Source organism: Pan paniscus, chromosome 5, assembly GCF_029289425.2.
Source record: "Pan paniscus chromosome 5, NHGRI_mPanPan1-v2.0_pri, whole genome shotgun sequence".
In the NCBI taxonomy this organism is placed as follows: Eukaryota; Metazoa; Chordata; class Mammalia; order Primates; family Hominidae; genus Pan; species Pan paniscus.
This window is the reverse complement of record NC_073254.2, coordinates 52,398,908-52,415,452: the sequence shown is the minus strand read 5'-3', so window position 1 is coordinate 52,415,452 and position 16,545 is coordinate 52,398,908. Positions and strand designations below refer to the sequence as shown.

The following is a 16,545-nucleotide window of genomic DNA, read 5'->3' as shown; positions in this document are numbered from 1 at the left end:
TGCATAAACCCACATACACACAAATACACAAAAATTTGACAACTGTATCAACTCTACAGAACAATGAATGTTTACCTGCAAGACTATCAGCACCTGAATTAAGAGATAGTAAACAGAAAAAGGCATACAATCCTAAAGCAGTATCTACAAATTAAAGGGTTGTTGCAACTTTGTTATAGATTTATTTCTAGTCTCATCTTCAAGATTACTAATATAGCATATAACACTGGAAGGAGAAAGGAAACTGAGGTTGAAGTATGCAAATAAAAGATGAAATAATAAGCCACTTTACCCTCACCACTTCAGTTTACTTTGAAACTCATTAATTCAGTAGACATTTGGACTGAGTACCAGGGTTTTGGTAAGAAAAGGGCTCTAAAATTCTTTCCACTCAAATATTCTATGATCATAATTTCCTAATATCACATGATTAATGGGATTCACACTTCTAGACTTCCTAAAAGCAAAACCAGTGTTTACAAATACTTATGATGCACACTGAGTAACAGGTACAGGAGAAATGAATAACCCAGCTTTCAGTTGCCATTGGAAGCCTGGGACCTGCATGAAAATAATTTTTGAGAAAGACTTCCTGACATTAATTTGTGCTTCAGGCATGGAAATTAACAGCTACTGGATCCTAAAACATACGAGTTAAGGAAAACACTGTCACTTTATGCAAAGCTGGAAAATACAGTGTTCTCTACAGATATCAAACATTTTTAAACAAAATTCAATCTCCTGGACTGTGAGTTTAGCTACAGGTTAAAACAGTGTTGAGGAGAAGATGGAAGCACATTTAAACTTTAATATCTTTACTCAGAAAACTGAACAATTTAAAGTACTAGCAATATGGAGGTTAATCTTCAAATCTGAAGTACAGGGCATTTAGTAATACTGTTACAATGATCGTCTCTTCAAACCAGCAGTAGGGCTTGCAAGACTTTCCCAGTACAATGTTAGAAATGCCTATGTTTAGTTTCACTTAGTCCAATTAACTGGCCTCCTCTAGTACAGACATCATTTTTCTAGAAACCTTTTTTTTCAACATGATACTCCTACATACTTTTTAATTGAACTGTTCTACAGAAATGCATTCCTTTTGTTCTCTCTTGTTTGCATAGGTTAATACATGCTATAATGTTGTCTAAACCCGTCACCAAGTCTTTCTACGTCTAGCTTTCCCTTGGATGTCTTTATTTCAAAGTTTTTGATACAGTCCCACTTTTTCTTCAAAGTAAGTTTTATGTTTTCCTTATTCCAATGATGAATTACAGTTTATCTGCTATATCAGCTAAAAAGAGAACTCTATTTTTAGGGTAGATGCAAATACAATAACAGAAGTAACTGATGAGTGTCTCTCTATGACGTGAATTAGTAATCTATTAGCCTATGAAGGTCTATTCAGAAACATCTGTGCTATAAACGTTTGGTGAAAGTGCAGCTAAACTTCCAAATAGCCTTAAGTCATTGATGGCTCAAAATTCAATTATCTGAAAATAATATTCCCACAACATTGTAGAAGCTTACATTCACCTTCATAATTTTTAAGTATCTCTGGGGGAAGGAGTGTCACCACTAAATTGAAAACTTGGCTTGATATATTATAAAAATAAAAAGAGGCTGACATACCTATTGGTTTCATATACCCTCACCTTCCTAAACATGAACAAATTCAAAATTCAGCAGCAGCCATTGGTTCAATATTCATAAATTTACAGAATTTTGCTAACATGTCTCAAATGATCATGAAGGAAAAAAGTACATTTTTAATGACAAACTTTTAAATTTATTTAGTTACCTTAAGAAACTTGTAAAACCACATTTTATGGAGGTAAACTTTACCCTTCTTTTCAAAGAAAAAAATATATATATATATGATCTTTTGTAATGGCTCTTCTTTGTGAGTCAAAGGGTTAAAACCATCTCTTTTATTCCCAAATGAGTATCAGCACCATTCAGAGGTGCCATGTTTTATTTAAAACATACTCGTACTCAGTAACCACTTTGTTCTAATTGGCAAGGCAAAGCCAGGTCCCTAAAGCACACAGCTCATTACATTCAGTTTGGATTACAAAAACACAGGATGAAACAAACTGCATCGAAATGTACAAATTAACAGCTCAGGAGTATGGGACAGAGAGGTGGAATTAGATTGTAATATGGAACAAAATCCACAGGGAAGCCGGAGAACAAATCACTAGTGTCTCTATAAACTATACAAGGTTTCCAAATGAGCAAATACACAAAGCAAAGGACAGGCTTTTCCATAACTCAACCAAACTGATAAATATGGATACAACAAAACAGGAGTTTTTTTCCATACTATTATGCACACATGTATGAGAGAACGGGAGTACCAACTGGAAGGTTTAACAAATGAAATCTGCAGGTTGCACAGTCTAAATACGAAATTCATCTTTGCTTTCACACTGACAATGTGCAAACAGCCTTGCAATTAAATCACGCTTCCAAACATTTTCAAAAAAATTCTTCTGAGAAGCTAAACACAGGAGACTAAATAGAAATGGTGCTTCACTACGCAGCACAGAGAGCAAGGTTAATGAGCTAAAAGTCATATGAACAAGAACAAGAAAGATGTTAAGAAATGAAGATCTCACCACCAAAACAGAAAATGTGTTAGACAAAAACACTCCCCCCACCACATATGCACACCTTTTCCTAAATTAGCTACTCTGTGAAGCTTTCAGCACTGTTTCTCTGATTATGAGGGGATCTAGAGGCAAACTACAACTGAACTAAAAGAGCAGAAGAAAAGAGAATACTCCTACACACAAATGCAAAACAATGTTACTGTTACATCCTCACAGTACAATCCCGACTAATCTATTTAGCTTTGGTTTTCACAGTACAATTCCATCTAAGTCTACTACTTTCATCCTAATAACATCAAACAGTGGAGATTAGATCCAAGTCTAAACTTCCATTGATCAAATCTCAGTTCTTTAAAATTTATTTAATCTTGGGAACATGAGTTAACCCATTTGAGTCAGTTTCCTTATCTGTAAAATGGAGCTATAAAATCACCAACATTGTAAGAATCAAATGTGATAATATTGTATTAAAGGACTTCATAATATAAAAGGGCTGCAGCAATCTTAGTTACAATTGCAATTATTTCATTTCAGGATTTTACTGCCTTTAAAAACAAAAAACAAACAAACAAACAAAAACCCATGTAATTGTCTATGCCTTTCCTCTCTTTTTTCACAAAAACTAATTCTTGTTCCACTACTAAAATGTCTGTCTTTCAGCATTCTCCATTTAAGATTATGTGTCATTTTTCTTTTTCTTCAAGCCGGAAGTCTTAAGGTATTTTTTCTTCTCTCTCCCCAATATTTAGTTTAAAAGTAAATTAAGAAATGTAAAACAACCTTTGATAATAGTTAAAATTGTCACTCTCTCTTTCTTGCTCCTGCTTTTGCCATGTGATATGCAACTTCTTGCTTGGCCTTCTGCCATCACTGGGAACTTCCAGAGACCTCCCCAGAAGCAGATGCCAGTACTATGCTTCCTGTACAGCCTGCAGAACTGTGAGCCAATCAAACCTCTTTTCTTTATAAATTAAAAAAAAATAGTTAAGACTGTTAACCTACAGTTAGATCTACTTTACACTGCAAGAACCAGCTAAGCACTGAGGCTTTTAAAGGGTATAAAATTTTATAGCATGAAAGATGATATTTTAGTCATACATTAATGGCCCAAAAATAATGTCCAATCTTTTTACTCATCATCCCTACTGTGGACTAAGAATTAAGTACAAGTGGGTATTATATCCAGGAAAAATGTCAAAAAGCAACCTCATCATAATCTTCTAATTCACACACAAAGGCAACAGCCAGAACAAGAATTATGCTAAGTATCTGAAACTTGGTGGAGCCAAAGCCTCTGAAGCACAAAATAGTCCCGTGCTTTTCTGAGTCTATCTGAAAGTTATCCATATTCCTGACAAGTCTAAAAGGGAGCCCATAAACCTAAGCCTGGTCATTCTGATACAGTAGCCTGCATTAGTCTACTGAGGATATGAAACATAGGGAATATTACCAATTAACTCCCCACACTGCCCGCCTCCCCACCCCGAGACAGAGCCTTGCTCTGTCGCCCAGGCTGGAGTGCAGTGGCACAATCTCAGCTCACTGCAACCTCCACCTCCCAGGTTTAAGTGATTCTCCTGCCTCAGTTTCCGGAGTAGCTGGGATTACAGGCGTGCACCACCACTCCCAGCTAATTTTTATATTTTTAGTAGAGATGGGGTTTCACCATGTTGGCCAGGCTGGTCTCAAACTCCTGACCTCGTGATCCGCCCGCCTAAGCCTCCCGAAGTGTTGGGATTACAGGTGTGAGCCACCGTTCCTGGCCTTAACTCTTATACTACTTTTCATGTCACAGAGGGTCGTCTAATTAAATGAAAAGAGGCCAACTGTATCCAACCCAAACAGTTCTCTAAACTACAGGTCTCCAAGCTTTGATAAAGGTGTACCATCAGCATAAAATTTGAGTGCACATCTCTTCCATTTCTGTTTTAAAAGTAGTTACATATTCCCGTAGTGGATTGAATGATGCACCCTGTCCCTGTCCCCACCTCCCAAAATATGTCCACCCAGAATCTGTGAATGTGATAATTTTGGTAAAAAAAGCTTCTGCAGATGTAATTAAGTTAAGGATTTCCAGATGAGATAATCCGGGATAAGACTGAGCCAATGACAATTGTCCTTAGAGGAGACAGAAGAGGGAAAGATAGAGACTCACAGGGGAGAAGGCCATGTGGATGAAGCAGAGACTAGAATGATATGTCTATGAGCAAAGGAATGCCAAGAACTATTGACAAGCCAGAAACAAGCAGCAGCGTGGAATGAATTCTCCCTCAAAGGTTCTAGAGGAAACCAACCCTGCCATTACCTTGGTTTTAGACTTCTGGCCTCCAGAACTGTGAGAGAATAAACTTCTGTTGTTTTAAACCACCAAGTGTATGGCAATTTGTTGTGGCAACCCTAGGAAACTAATACAGATACCAATGAGATTATGTATACAGGACAAAAATAAACACAAGTAGGAATTCTAACATTTTCTCTCTATGCCACAATGGATAATCCTGTCTACCACAAAGAGACTACAGCTTTAGACCAACATGAGGGAAGAAATAAAGCCAAGTGACAGACTAAACTATCTTAAAAGACCTAGTAACTACTAAATTTCTTCCATTTTCCCTATCATACTCTAACACATGGTCACAATTTTCCCACTTGAGGCCTGAAAGAAGCCACCTCTCAGCTATTTCACAGCACTGAGCACTGTTTCCCGTTAGAAATGCAACAATTATTTTTGACATAATTTCCATAACATCATCATCATCATCTTTAACACACTGCTTCATGTATCTTGACTAGCATAATAATTAACCACACAATTTAAGAATGCTTATTAGTAAGACATCAAACTGCTATAGACTAAGAGATTAGAAAAGGCTGCCACAGTCCAGCACTGCTAATCCGTTAAGGAACTGTTGCCCGAGTCTTGCTTGCATTTCAGAGTAAGGGAGGCTACATCATAAAGAACAGAGTTTCCTACAGAAACATTCTTTTAACATAGTCAAGCAAGTGCTGAAAAAGAGAGAGAGAGAAAACACAGGATTGCAACTGTGGTATAAAAATGGCCACTGAAAACAAATGTCCCTCTACAGGGGACTAGATAAATAAATTAGGGCACATTATAATGAAGGTGACCAATTAATGTATCAAACAAATTGGTACATTTACAATAGTACCAGTTTGGTACAAAGAGGTACTATTAGTATTTTCACTGGCACAAAATGCATAAACGGAGATTGTTCTAGGTAAATCTAGACATTAATTATAATGGAATATTATAGTTAAAATGAACAAGAGCAACGTGTCAACATGATTAGTTTCTAAAAGCATTATTTAAAAGAATACAGGTTGTAGACTAGTACAAAATACCATTTAAACATTTTAAAAACAGAATCATAACAATATTTATATAAATGCCCATTCATAATAAAAAGTGTAAATACAAGGATAAGAAGGAGAGTAGTTGTCTCTGAGATGGGAAGATGATGACTAGGGTAAAAGAAAACTGTGACATTTTAGTGCCCTTTTTAGTGTGATAAGAAAAAAGGCAAAACATTAACATTTGTTACTTCTGGGTGGGTTTGTGGATATTCTGAATGTCAGACACCCAACCATCCAACAGATACCTACCAACAGACACATAATGGTTAAGAAGAGCCTGGTAAGTTGAGCTGTCCCCTTTTAACAAACACATGACCAAAATGTGTGTGTGTGTTACACTTGAGAAATCCCTCTTGGGCGTCTGGCTTAGAAGAAATCAAAGAGTATACAAAAGCAATCAAGTCAAAAAGATTACAAAAACAGAAATACTCTATTCAAACACTTCGTCTTAAGAGCAGCAGTTACTTTTTTTGCTTTTTTTTTTTTTTTTTTTTTTGAGATGGAGTCTCGCTCTGTCGCTAGGCTGGAGTACAGCAGCGTGATCTCGGCTCACTGCAACCTCCGACTCCCTGGTTCAAGCGATTCTTCTGCCTCAGCCTCCCAAGTAGCTGGGATTACAGGCATGTGCCACCACGCCCAGCTAATTTTTGTATTTTTAGTAGAGACGGGGTTTCACCATGTTGGCCAGGTTGGTCTCGATCTCCTGACCTCATGATCCGCCCGCCTCAGCCTCCCAAAGTGTTAGGATTACAGGCATGAGCCACTGTGCCTGGCCAACAGTTGCTTTCTTTTGGGAAAAGGTGAATTCAAAAAATCAAGGTATGACAAGCTTACAAATTCCACTATCCTGCAAAATTTTTTGTATTGAAATTGGTAATTTGTTTCTACATTATTTGTGCAGAGTTCCTACATTTCTAAAAGGAAAATATATGAGCTTAAAATTTGTCAGACTCACTCTGTTCCTCTTACTGTAAAGCCTCAAAATTCAGCTGTAACCTACAACTCTTTGCTTTTCAAAAGTGACTAGAATCAGACCACTTTTACTCTGGTATTCTAACAGGAAATGGAAGCAGGAAAGAGATTAGTATGTAACTGCAACCACTAAGTTGCAAGTTCATAAGGAAATATTTTAATTTACTTGGTATGAAATGGGAATTTGTTATCCTCTTCTGGAACTATCATGAAACTCAAGTCACTTTCAAGAAAAATGTTAGTATTTTGGTTTATCTACCATTTCACCCTGCGCCCAGCATTGTTATATCACTCACCTTAGATGTCAACACTTAGATTCCCAATGCTGCAGGCGATAGCTAATTTTATTTTGCTCATTCCAGAAAGAAACAAACCACTTCTAGACTGTATAAATTCACTTCACTTTTTAAACATTTGTAATTTGTGCAATTACATTAATACTTAAATCTGAAAACACAGACAAAATTAAAATTTAAAGCTCCCCAATTACTCTTACTCTGAGACTACCACAATTAAATTTTTCATGTCATCTTCCAGCTTTATCTCATGCAACTATACACTTGTACATCATATGTGAACCACGTGATAGCAAATTTCTTAAAAGTTAGTCTTAAATGAAACAGTATGTTTAAAGATACCATGTCTACGGTTTATTAAAAATTAAGTATGCACACATTTAAAAGTCCACCAACCAAGTGGTATTCTGAACACTGTGGAACATATATTAAGTTTGCCTTATGATAAGCATCTGTCATCAGAGCTACTCCAACAACCTTCCATTTCTTAAACATATCTTCTGACTCACTGCCTTATAAAGTATACAATGATCAACAGGTTATAGCTACTTTCTAGTCACCATACTCCTCTCTTCTCCCAAAACTAGTATTTCCAAGGGTTTGTGGGGGATAGAGATGGTGTCACATTAGTAGAGGAGTTACTTCAGTCAGTTCTTTTAAAATTTCTGCCTTCCCCACTTGTGATCATCCTCTTTGATGCTTCTGCCATCCACACTTCTATTTAGGAGGTCAGCAAAACCATTCTGTGAAAAGCACTGCTTTAATGATAGCTGGCCTTCAATATGCTAGAACAAGAGGTCATCATGAATTAGGTACTAACTATTCCTAAATATTACACACTGGTCAACTAAAATGCACAAATTCATGAATTGGATTTGCACTCAAACAAAAAAAAATACCATAGGCAGTATCATTTCTACCTTTGTAAGAGGCAGGAATATTCATTAGACTCTATGCTTGACTTTTCATATGTATTTTAACACTGTAGTAGGCTATCGGGTCTAGTTTAAGCTTCACTTCTAAACTACTCAACAGCTCAGAACTGACAAAGATCACAAGAAATCAACTATTAACCTCTTGCCTGAAGACACAAATGAAATATTCCCTATTTTACAAAGCAAATTAGATTCCAAGATTTTCCAAAGCCATACTCCTGCAATTCACTGGGTTTCAAACTTAAAATCATAATAGTAATATACACATATTTACATTATAACCCATTACACATTATTTTCAACTCAATGCAAGTCAAACAAAGGTTTCACAAAATAACTTTACTATGTGCAATACACTGATATTTTCTATTCTACTCAGAATTTTTTAAATACTAATCATGACCCATTAAATTGTCTACCCACTAATGAGTGACAATACCCAGTTTGAAAAACTGCATTAAGAGGTAGTATTTCAACCAAATGTTAATTTGCCATAACTATGTCATAAAATTTTCTCGCTTTTTATATTCATTTACTTATTTAAGTAAAATCATATATAAAACTATATAAAAATATTTAATGAAAGGATAGTATGACAGGTAGAATATTATCAAGGGGGTAAGAAAAGCCAAAATTAGGCCAAAAGAGATCCTCAGACCAGCTCTGATAATTGGAAAGATTTGTGGCAAAATCAATTGATAACTCGTGTCCCAGGGTGCTTACATACCATCCTTTTCAATAGTTTAGAAAGTCTCCACAACTTCAAAATGCAAAGCTGTTAAGCAAAACCTTTCTTTAGCAATAATATAAAAATAATCAACACTTTTGACTGGGAAGAATTATATATCAACTAAAAGGTGGGAGAATCCTTATGCAAACTCCAGGAATTTCAGGCTTCTCTACCTACACAATAGTCTTAGACTTCAGAGATATAGATCCACATTTCCAAACAAATGTACTGAATTGTAATTTGAGAAAAGAAAATACAGAATATGTGAAAGGGGGATTGACGGGGAAGGTAGAAAAATAACAAATAGGAATTCTTACAGGAATGGAGAGAATATAGTATGGTAAGATTAACTTTTGCTTTTTTTTTTTTTTTTTTTTTGAGACAAGAGTCTCACTCTGTTGCCCAGGCTGGAATGCAGTGGCACAATCTCATCTCACTGCAACCTCCACCCACCGGGTTCAAGTGATTCTCCTGCCTCAGCCTCCCGAGTAGCTGGGACTACAGGCATGCACCACTACACTCAGCTAATTTTTTTGTATTTTTAGTAGAGACAGGGTTTCACCATGTTGGTTAGGCTAGTCTCGAACTCCTGACCTCAAATGATCCATCCACCCACCTGGGGCCTCCCAAAGTCCTGGGATTACAGGCGTGAGCCACCGGGTCTGGACTTTTTTTTTTTTTTTTTAATAGACTAAATGACCTCAGATAAAGAGAATGTAGATGAGCAATTTAAGTCCATTTTACCTCAAATCCTAATACTTGAGTCAATCACTTCCTGGTGCTTCCCCAGAATACTTAACTGTAAGTGTCGTAGTTATCCTGGCATAGAAAATATTGGATGATAAAGGTTTCTAGGTCAAGGCCTTTCTCTTAAGACTGAGAAAGAAGTATACTTAAATGTCTTTGTGAAGAAAAGTCCTTTGGAATCGCTTGAACCCGGGAGGCAGAGGCTGCAGTGAGCTGAGATGGCACCACTGCACTCCAGCCTGGGCTACAGAGCCAGATTCCGTCTCAAAAAAAAAAAAAAAAAAAAGGGCCGGGCGCAGTGGCTTACACCTGTAATCCCAGCACTTTGGGAGGCCAAGGGGGGTGGATCACCTGAGCTCAGGAGTTCAAGGCCACTGTGACCAACATGGAGAAACTCTGTCTCTACTAAAAACACAAAAATTAGCCAGGCGTGGTGGCGCACGCCTGTAATCCCAGCTACTTGGGAGGCTGAGGCGGGACAATCACTTGAACCCGGGAGGCGGAGGCTGCGGTAAGCAGAGATCGCGCCACTGCACTCCAGCCTGGGCAACAAGGGCAAAACTCCGTCTCAAAAAAAAAAAAAAAAATGAGAGAGAGAGATCCTTTAAACAGTCTTAAATGATTTTAGCCTTTAAAGGTAACAGTGGCCAAACCAGGGTTAATGATAAGATAGTTGTCAAAAAGTTTAAAAAACAAACAAACAAACAAACAAAAAAACCTCTCTCATTTCAAAGAGAGGAATTTTGGTTGAGCTTCGAGTCTTTAGCAAACCCAGCCCAGCCAGGTTGGGCCCTCTTCCACATACATGCAAAGGTCTGACACAAACATTTCTCGTTCTAACAATACACAGAAGCATTATAATTTGGTATATAGTTCACCAGCAACTAACATTTCAATGGCTTTTAGCAACTGTCACTCTGCATATACTCATTTCTCCTTTCTTATTCTTTTCCTCTAAATTCAAACATCCCAAGAATATTTTATAAAGGAGAAATAGCTTAAGTAATGATGGTTATTGGGGCAGGTGTGTGCTCACCACTTAGCAGAATATTTCACCAGCAGCAAAACAGTTCTCCAAGTAAATACACACACCCCTAGTTCCTAACCTACAACGTATTCTCTTGGTAAGATTTTAAAGATGTTTTTCCCATTTCATTCAATTTTATGTAAACAAGTTATAACAAACTAATTTTGTCACCACATAGATTTTGAAAAGGAATCTTGAAAAGAAAATGTTTAACCTAGTGGCAAACAATAACTATTTAAAAAGTGATTTTTCCATCTTTTAAAGTACACTGTACATTTTACAATATACTTTAAAAAGAGTCTTTTAAGATCACAGTGGCTTTGGCCAAAATAATCTTTATGTTGTCTTGTAAAACTCATGGCTCTTCTGTAATACTGCATTCACTATACTCTCCTTATGTTCATACTGAGATGACATCCAAAAATGTATTTTTAAAGTTCAATGATCTCTTTTCTTTTGAATTTCTAAAGGTACGCAAAATTCTGTTTCAGCAGACAGGATATTAACTAGTCATGCCACGCAAAGTTCTGTTTCAGCAGACAGGATATTAACTAGTCATGCCACGCAAATGCAACTGGAGAAAGCAGTAGTGTGTAGGTAAAAAATATAGAGAGAAGCGAATATTTTCTTTAGATACTTGAAAATGTCCTAATATTTTTATAAAAGCAAAAATGGCAAGGCTGTATAAAATGTAAATAGACACAGATCACGAGACAGATAATTATAAACACAGAAAGTAAAACTGTAACAAGTCCAAAGAAACACAAAGCCCATGGCTGAACTCTAGCTTCATAGTTAAATTTTTTTAACTTTGTATTCATTTAGGGGCACAAGATAGTTCCTCAGGAGTATTTGATGTGAACCACCTTATTATTCAAAGGTGTCTGGCCTTCTCCCAAAGCCATACTTTACTAAATTACAATGGGGTCTCCATGTGGGGACAAATATATAATCTAATACAGGTTGAGTACCCCTAATTCAAAATGCTTGAGACCAGAAGTGTTGGAATTTGTTTTTCTCAGATTTTGGAACATTTGCACTTTGGAGCATTTCAGATTTGGGATTTGGGGTTCTCAACCTGTATACATTTTGTCTCACTGCTACTTTCGTCTTCACTATAAAGTTAACCTTTCATCAGTGAGGAAGCATTTCTTCATATCTGTAATTGTAGATACATAAGGTAAGCAGCAGAATACAGTCCTTTTATTTTTTTTTTTTTGAGACAGAGTCTCGTTCTGGCTGGAGTGCAGTGGCGTGATCTCGGCTCACTGCAAACTCCGCCTCCTAGGTTCAAGCGATTCTCCCGCCTCAGCCTCCCGAGTAGCTGGGATTACAGGCACGGGCCACCACACCCAGCTAATTTTTGTGTTTTTAGTAGAGATGGGGTTTCGCCATGTTGGCCAGGATGGTCTCGCTGTCCAGACCTCGTGATCCACCCACCTCGGCCTCCCAAAGTGCTGGGATTATAGGCGTGAGCCACTGCGCCCGGCCCGAATACAGTCCTTTAACATGGCACAAATACTGCTAAAAGCTGAATAAAAACCCACCAATATTTCTTTTCTTTTAAAAACCTAAATATCTGACAAATTCCAAATTTTGAACCTATAAAAGCTGTCAGCTTCCCCAATTCTTTCCCATCTAACCCCTAGTTTAGGCACAAATGTAAAGGTCTAAAGCTTACACCATGATTACTTCCTTGCCCAAATAGCATAATGAATAGATTAAAATTAACAACAACAAAAAAAATCTCTTTAATAAAAATCTAGCCAGCCTCCTCTGAGCCCTCTTCTGGACCAGGCCTCAACCTGGACCTTTAAAAACTACAGACTCTCAAAACAAATGATTTGGTCCACTCCCTCCTTTCACATTAAAAGACTTACACACACTAACATTTCTTTTTTTTGTTTGTTTGTTTTTTGTTTTTTTTTTTGAGACGGAGTCTCACTCTGTCACCAGGATGGAGTGCAGTGGCGCAATCTCAGCTCACTGCACCTCTGCCTCCCAGGTTCAAGCAATTCTCCTGCCTCAGCCTCCCGAGTAGCTGGGACTACAGGTGCACACCACCACATCCAGCTAATTTTAAATACTAACATTTCTAACAGCTCAAGGTTACCTCCCTAGGATGACCCTAGCCTCTCTTAAATTGTCTGCCTCTTAAAGCTCAAGGCTGCCAAAGAATCTACTGTTTGTTCTAGCCAGCATCTGAAGATAGGCCCTAACTATCCTCTTAGATCATTTACTAAAAAGGGCTTACAACTGTGAATCCTTCCTCTGTCCCTTTGAGCTGTACTCCTACAACTCAGGAGTGTCTTTCTCAAGGACCTGAAAGCCATTCCTTTAAAAATGTAACCATCAGGAAAAATAGGGTATCTATTCCCCAGTCACAGTGTCAGCTAACAGGCACAGCTGGCCTAATCACCATATTTTACCAATCTTTTTAAATTCTTCACTTCTTTGAGTCTACAGATTCCGTTTATCCACCCTGCCAAGTCCCCTGCCATTCTCCCTTTAAAACTCCCAGTCATCTCTGCAAATCGACATTGACTTCATTTCATACTGGACTCTCTTCCCTATTGCAAAAGTGTATTACTGACTAAAACCTGTCCTTAGAACTTTAGCTAGTATGCAGCTTTGTTTACCTTTGACAAAATGAATAAAGAAGGAAAGTTAAACATATCCTAATTAGCAAAGACTTATTTATATAGGATCGCTAGATAGAAAGTTTTTTAAAAAGTAAAAATAAAAAGACCTAAAAGTTTCAACTTCATGAAGGAGTCATAATTCCAGAAGTTAACCAATTACCTCTGGGGCTAGAAAAGGACCTTGGCACATGTCAAGCCCAAGTCCTTCATTTTATAATGATGAATCTAAGGTCCAAAGAGATTACGTGACTTACCCGAGGTGATTTGAATGAGGGATCTGCAGGAGGCTTTTTGTTTTTATAGAGACAGGGTCTCACTATGTTGCCCAGGCTGGTCTCAAACTCCTGGCCTCAAGCAATCCTCCTGTCTCTGCCTCCCAAAGTGCTGGGATTATAGGCATGAGACACCATGGCAGCCTCTATGATGGATCTGATGATGGGCTAACTCAGCTTGATTCTCTTCCTGACTCCAACATGAAAATATTCTGTTACATTCTCATTGATAGAGCAACATTAACCAATAATCATTCAAGTCAAGATGAGCAATGAGTATCTACTACCCTATTAAAACACACGCATTTTTTACAGTTCTACTGTATACCAACAACAGTAAACCAAGGACAGTTTGTTTGGTGCAAGTACATAGGAGATAGGATTTCATTCAAGGAAAACTGTTTCAACCGTCCTAGGCAAATATATGAAGCACCTTGGTAAGGTGAAACTGCTTTCTCACACAAGCTAAGAAAACAAAACCCCATGCATAAATCCTTTAGGGTCAAATGATTTAGTCTTAAAAACAACCAAAAAAAAAAGAAAAAAGAAAGAAAAATGAAAGTAAATTAAAAAACCCTTTTTCTGCACTTACCAGCAAAGCATTTGGAACAGAGATTCATAGTCTTGCTGGACCTGGGGCAAACAAAAAGAAAAGAAAGAAAGAAGAGCTAAAAACTCCATATCACTCTAATCAAAACATAAGATGTCAGAAACGTAGGCAAAGAACTTTCTGGTCAGGCAACTGAACTAATAAACTGATAAATTAATAACAAGTCCCTAGCTAGCCACCACTCCCCCCTCAACAAAATAAAAATTAAAAAAAAAAAAAAACAAAAATATAAACACTTGGTTTTTATTTTTATTTTTTACCTGTAAATTAGCCAATGTTTGCTTTTATTTATTGCGTATATTAGCAGCTTATATAGCAGCAAGTTCAGAAACATTATAAAATGCCCAGAAGATGGTATGGGAGTCAATTTAAACCACATGATTACCACATTCCCTCTTTTCATACAGAAAAATATATGAAGTTATCACAAATACTTCGTAAATGGGTAAAACTTTCTCCTCATATACACAGTCATTTATCTCTATAACATTAGCTGAACTTTGATCTTTCCTATTTCAGATCCTAGTCACATTATGACCTTCTTGTTTAAAATTCTTTCTTCAGATACGCCAATCAAATTATTTTTCATGTCCTTTCATCCATTAATAATAGCTACAATTCACTGAATACTAACTTGGATGGGCATTTCGCATACATTATCTTATTAATCGTCCCAACATCACTAAGATGGGTATTACCATATTGTTTTGCTTTTAAAACGCACTTAAAAAAAAATCACATTAGCATTTCTGTAACAAGGAAATACCTTAGAATTGGTTACAAGCGATGAATAATTTAACCTGTTTATGCCAGAGGTTGGAATTTTTTGAATTTTTGCAGTGAGACCAGGGCAATGACCTTGAGCAGGATATAAATAATTCCCACATGCTTAGTGTTCCAATAATGGAACACTATGTTACCCCTTCCTCTGCCAAGGCATTATTCAACTTAGAAGGGGGTCTTAGAAATCAAAGACATACAGTCTCATCCCCATTACATAGGTGGGCAGACTGTTCTAGGTCACAAAGCTAGGAACTACAGAAAAATATCTGACCTTGGGTGTAAGCTATCTCCAAAGGCCAACCCAACATCCTTTGTTCACAACACAGCACCTGACAGCACAGCACCCTAGGGACTACATGGTGGGCAATCAATAATGACTTTTCTGGCCAGGCACGGTGGCTCACGCCTGTTATCCTAACACTACAGAAGGCTGAGGGGTGGGCAGAATGCCTGAGCTCAGGAGTTCAAGACCAGCCTGGGCAACATGACAAAACCCCATGTCTACTAAAAATAGAAAAAATTAGCTGGGAGAGGTGGCACACGTCTGTAGCTACTTGGGAGGCTGAGACACAAGAATCGCTTGAACCCAGGAAGCGGAGGTTGCAGTGAGCTGAGATCACACCACTGCACTCCAGCCTGGGCAACAGAGCAAGACTCTGTCTCCAAAAAATAATAATAATAAATAATAATGACTTTTCTGTTACATTCATCTCACCGCTGCTTCCCTTCCTGATCCTCTCCCAAGCAGACTCATTCTTAACAGCTCTTCCTTCCAAAGACCTCCTGGAGTGCTCTACGTTAGGCAAGCTGACCTATTTAAAACTTCATTCCTCAGCAACTCCATTCCCAAGATTTGAGCCTTTGACCAGAACTGCCCCTAAAAATAGAATAAGCCAACCTTCTTTTGCCCTCTTTACTATGTTTTACAATTAAAGCAAGCCTCCCTCAGGAAGTATTCTCTGATGCTGATTGTTTGCCCCATGTGCTGGAACCGAAGACCTAACAGCAATTGTCACAAGATGGGGGAAAGGGGGTCATTATTTCTTTCCCAAAAAAGATGCTGTCAACAAGTAGATATTCCTTTAGAATCCTGCTTAATATAAACACAACAGCAATGAGGAAAATTAAGTATCAATAAGTGAATAAGATGAGTAAAAAGATAAAGAGATGTGTTAATGGTAGCATCTAACATTTATTACATGCCTATAATGTGGCAGGCACAATACCAGATACCTTCAACCCCATTTTACCATTGAGAAAACAGAGGTCCCAAGAGGGTATGTAACTTGCCAAAGATTACAGAACTAGTAAGTGAATTAATCTGGTCTAACTCCAACACCTGTATTCTATTCATCATGCCAAACTTCGGCCTCTGCCCCAATATAGAAGCTGAGGGGCATATACCAGTCCAGAACCAGCACTCTGGTGGTTTGTGAGAATGTCTATGGAAATCAAGTCAGTTCCCTGAGAAAGTAAAGCTTCTCATCTAGAAGAAGCACAACTTCTGCTCTCCCTGACCCTGCAGGCATATAGGAAAACAA

General features: G+C 37.6%; 1 protein-coding gene across 2 annotated transcripts in view; it reads right to left on the bottom strand.

Moving 5' to 3' along the window:
- ZFAND3 (zinc finger AN1-type containing 3) overlaps positions 1 to 16,545 on the bottom strand; it is a 336,409-nt gene that overhangs the window by 211,205 nt on the left and 108,659 nt on the right. For both annotated transcript variants that reach the window (XM_034962030.3, XM_034962032.3), the window contains exon 2: positions 14,204 to 14,244. In XM_034962030.3, coding sequence (XP_034817921.1) covers positions 14,204 to 14,244 — 41 coding nt within the window. The remainder of the gene's footprint in view (positions 1 to 14,203; positions 14,245 to 16,545) is intronic.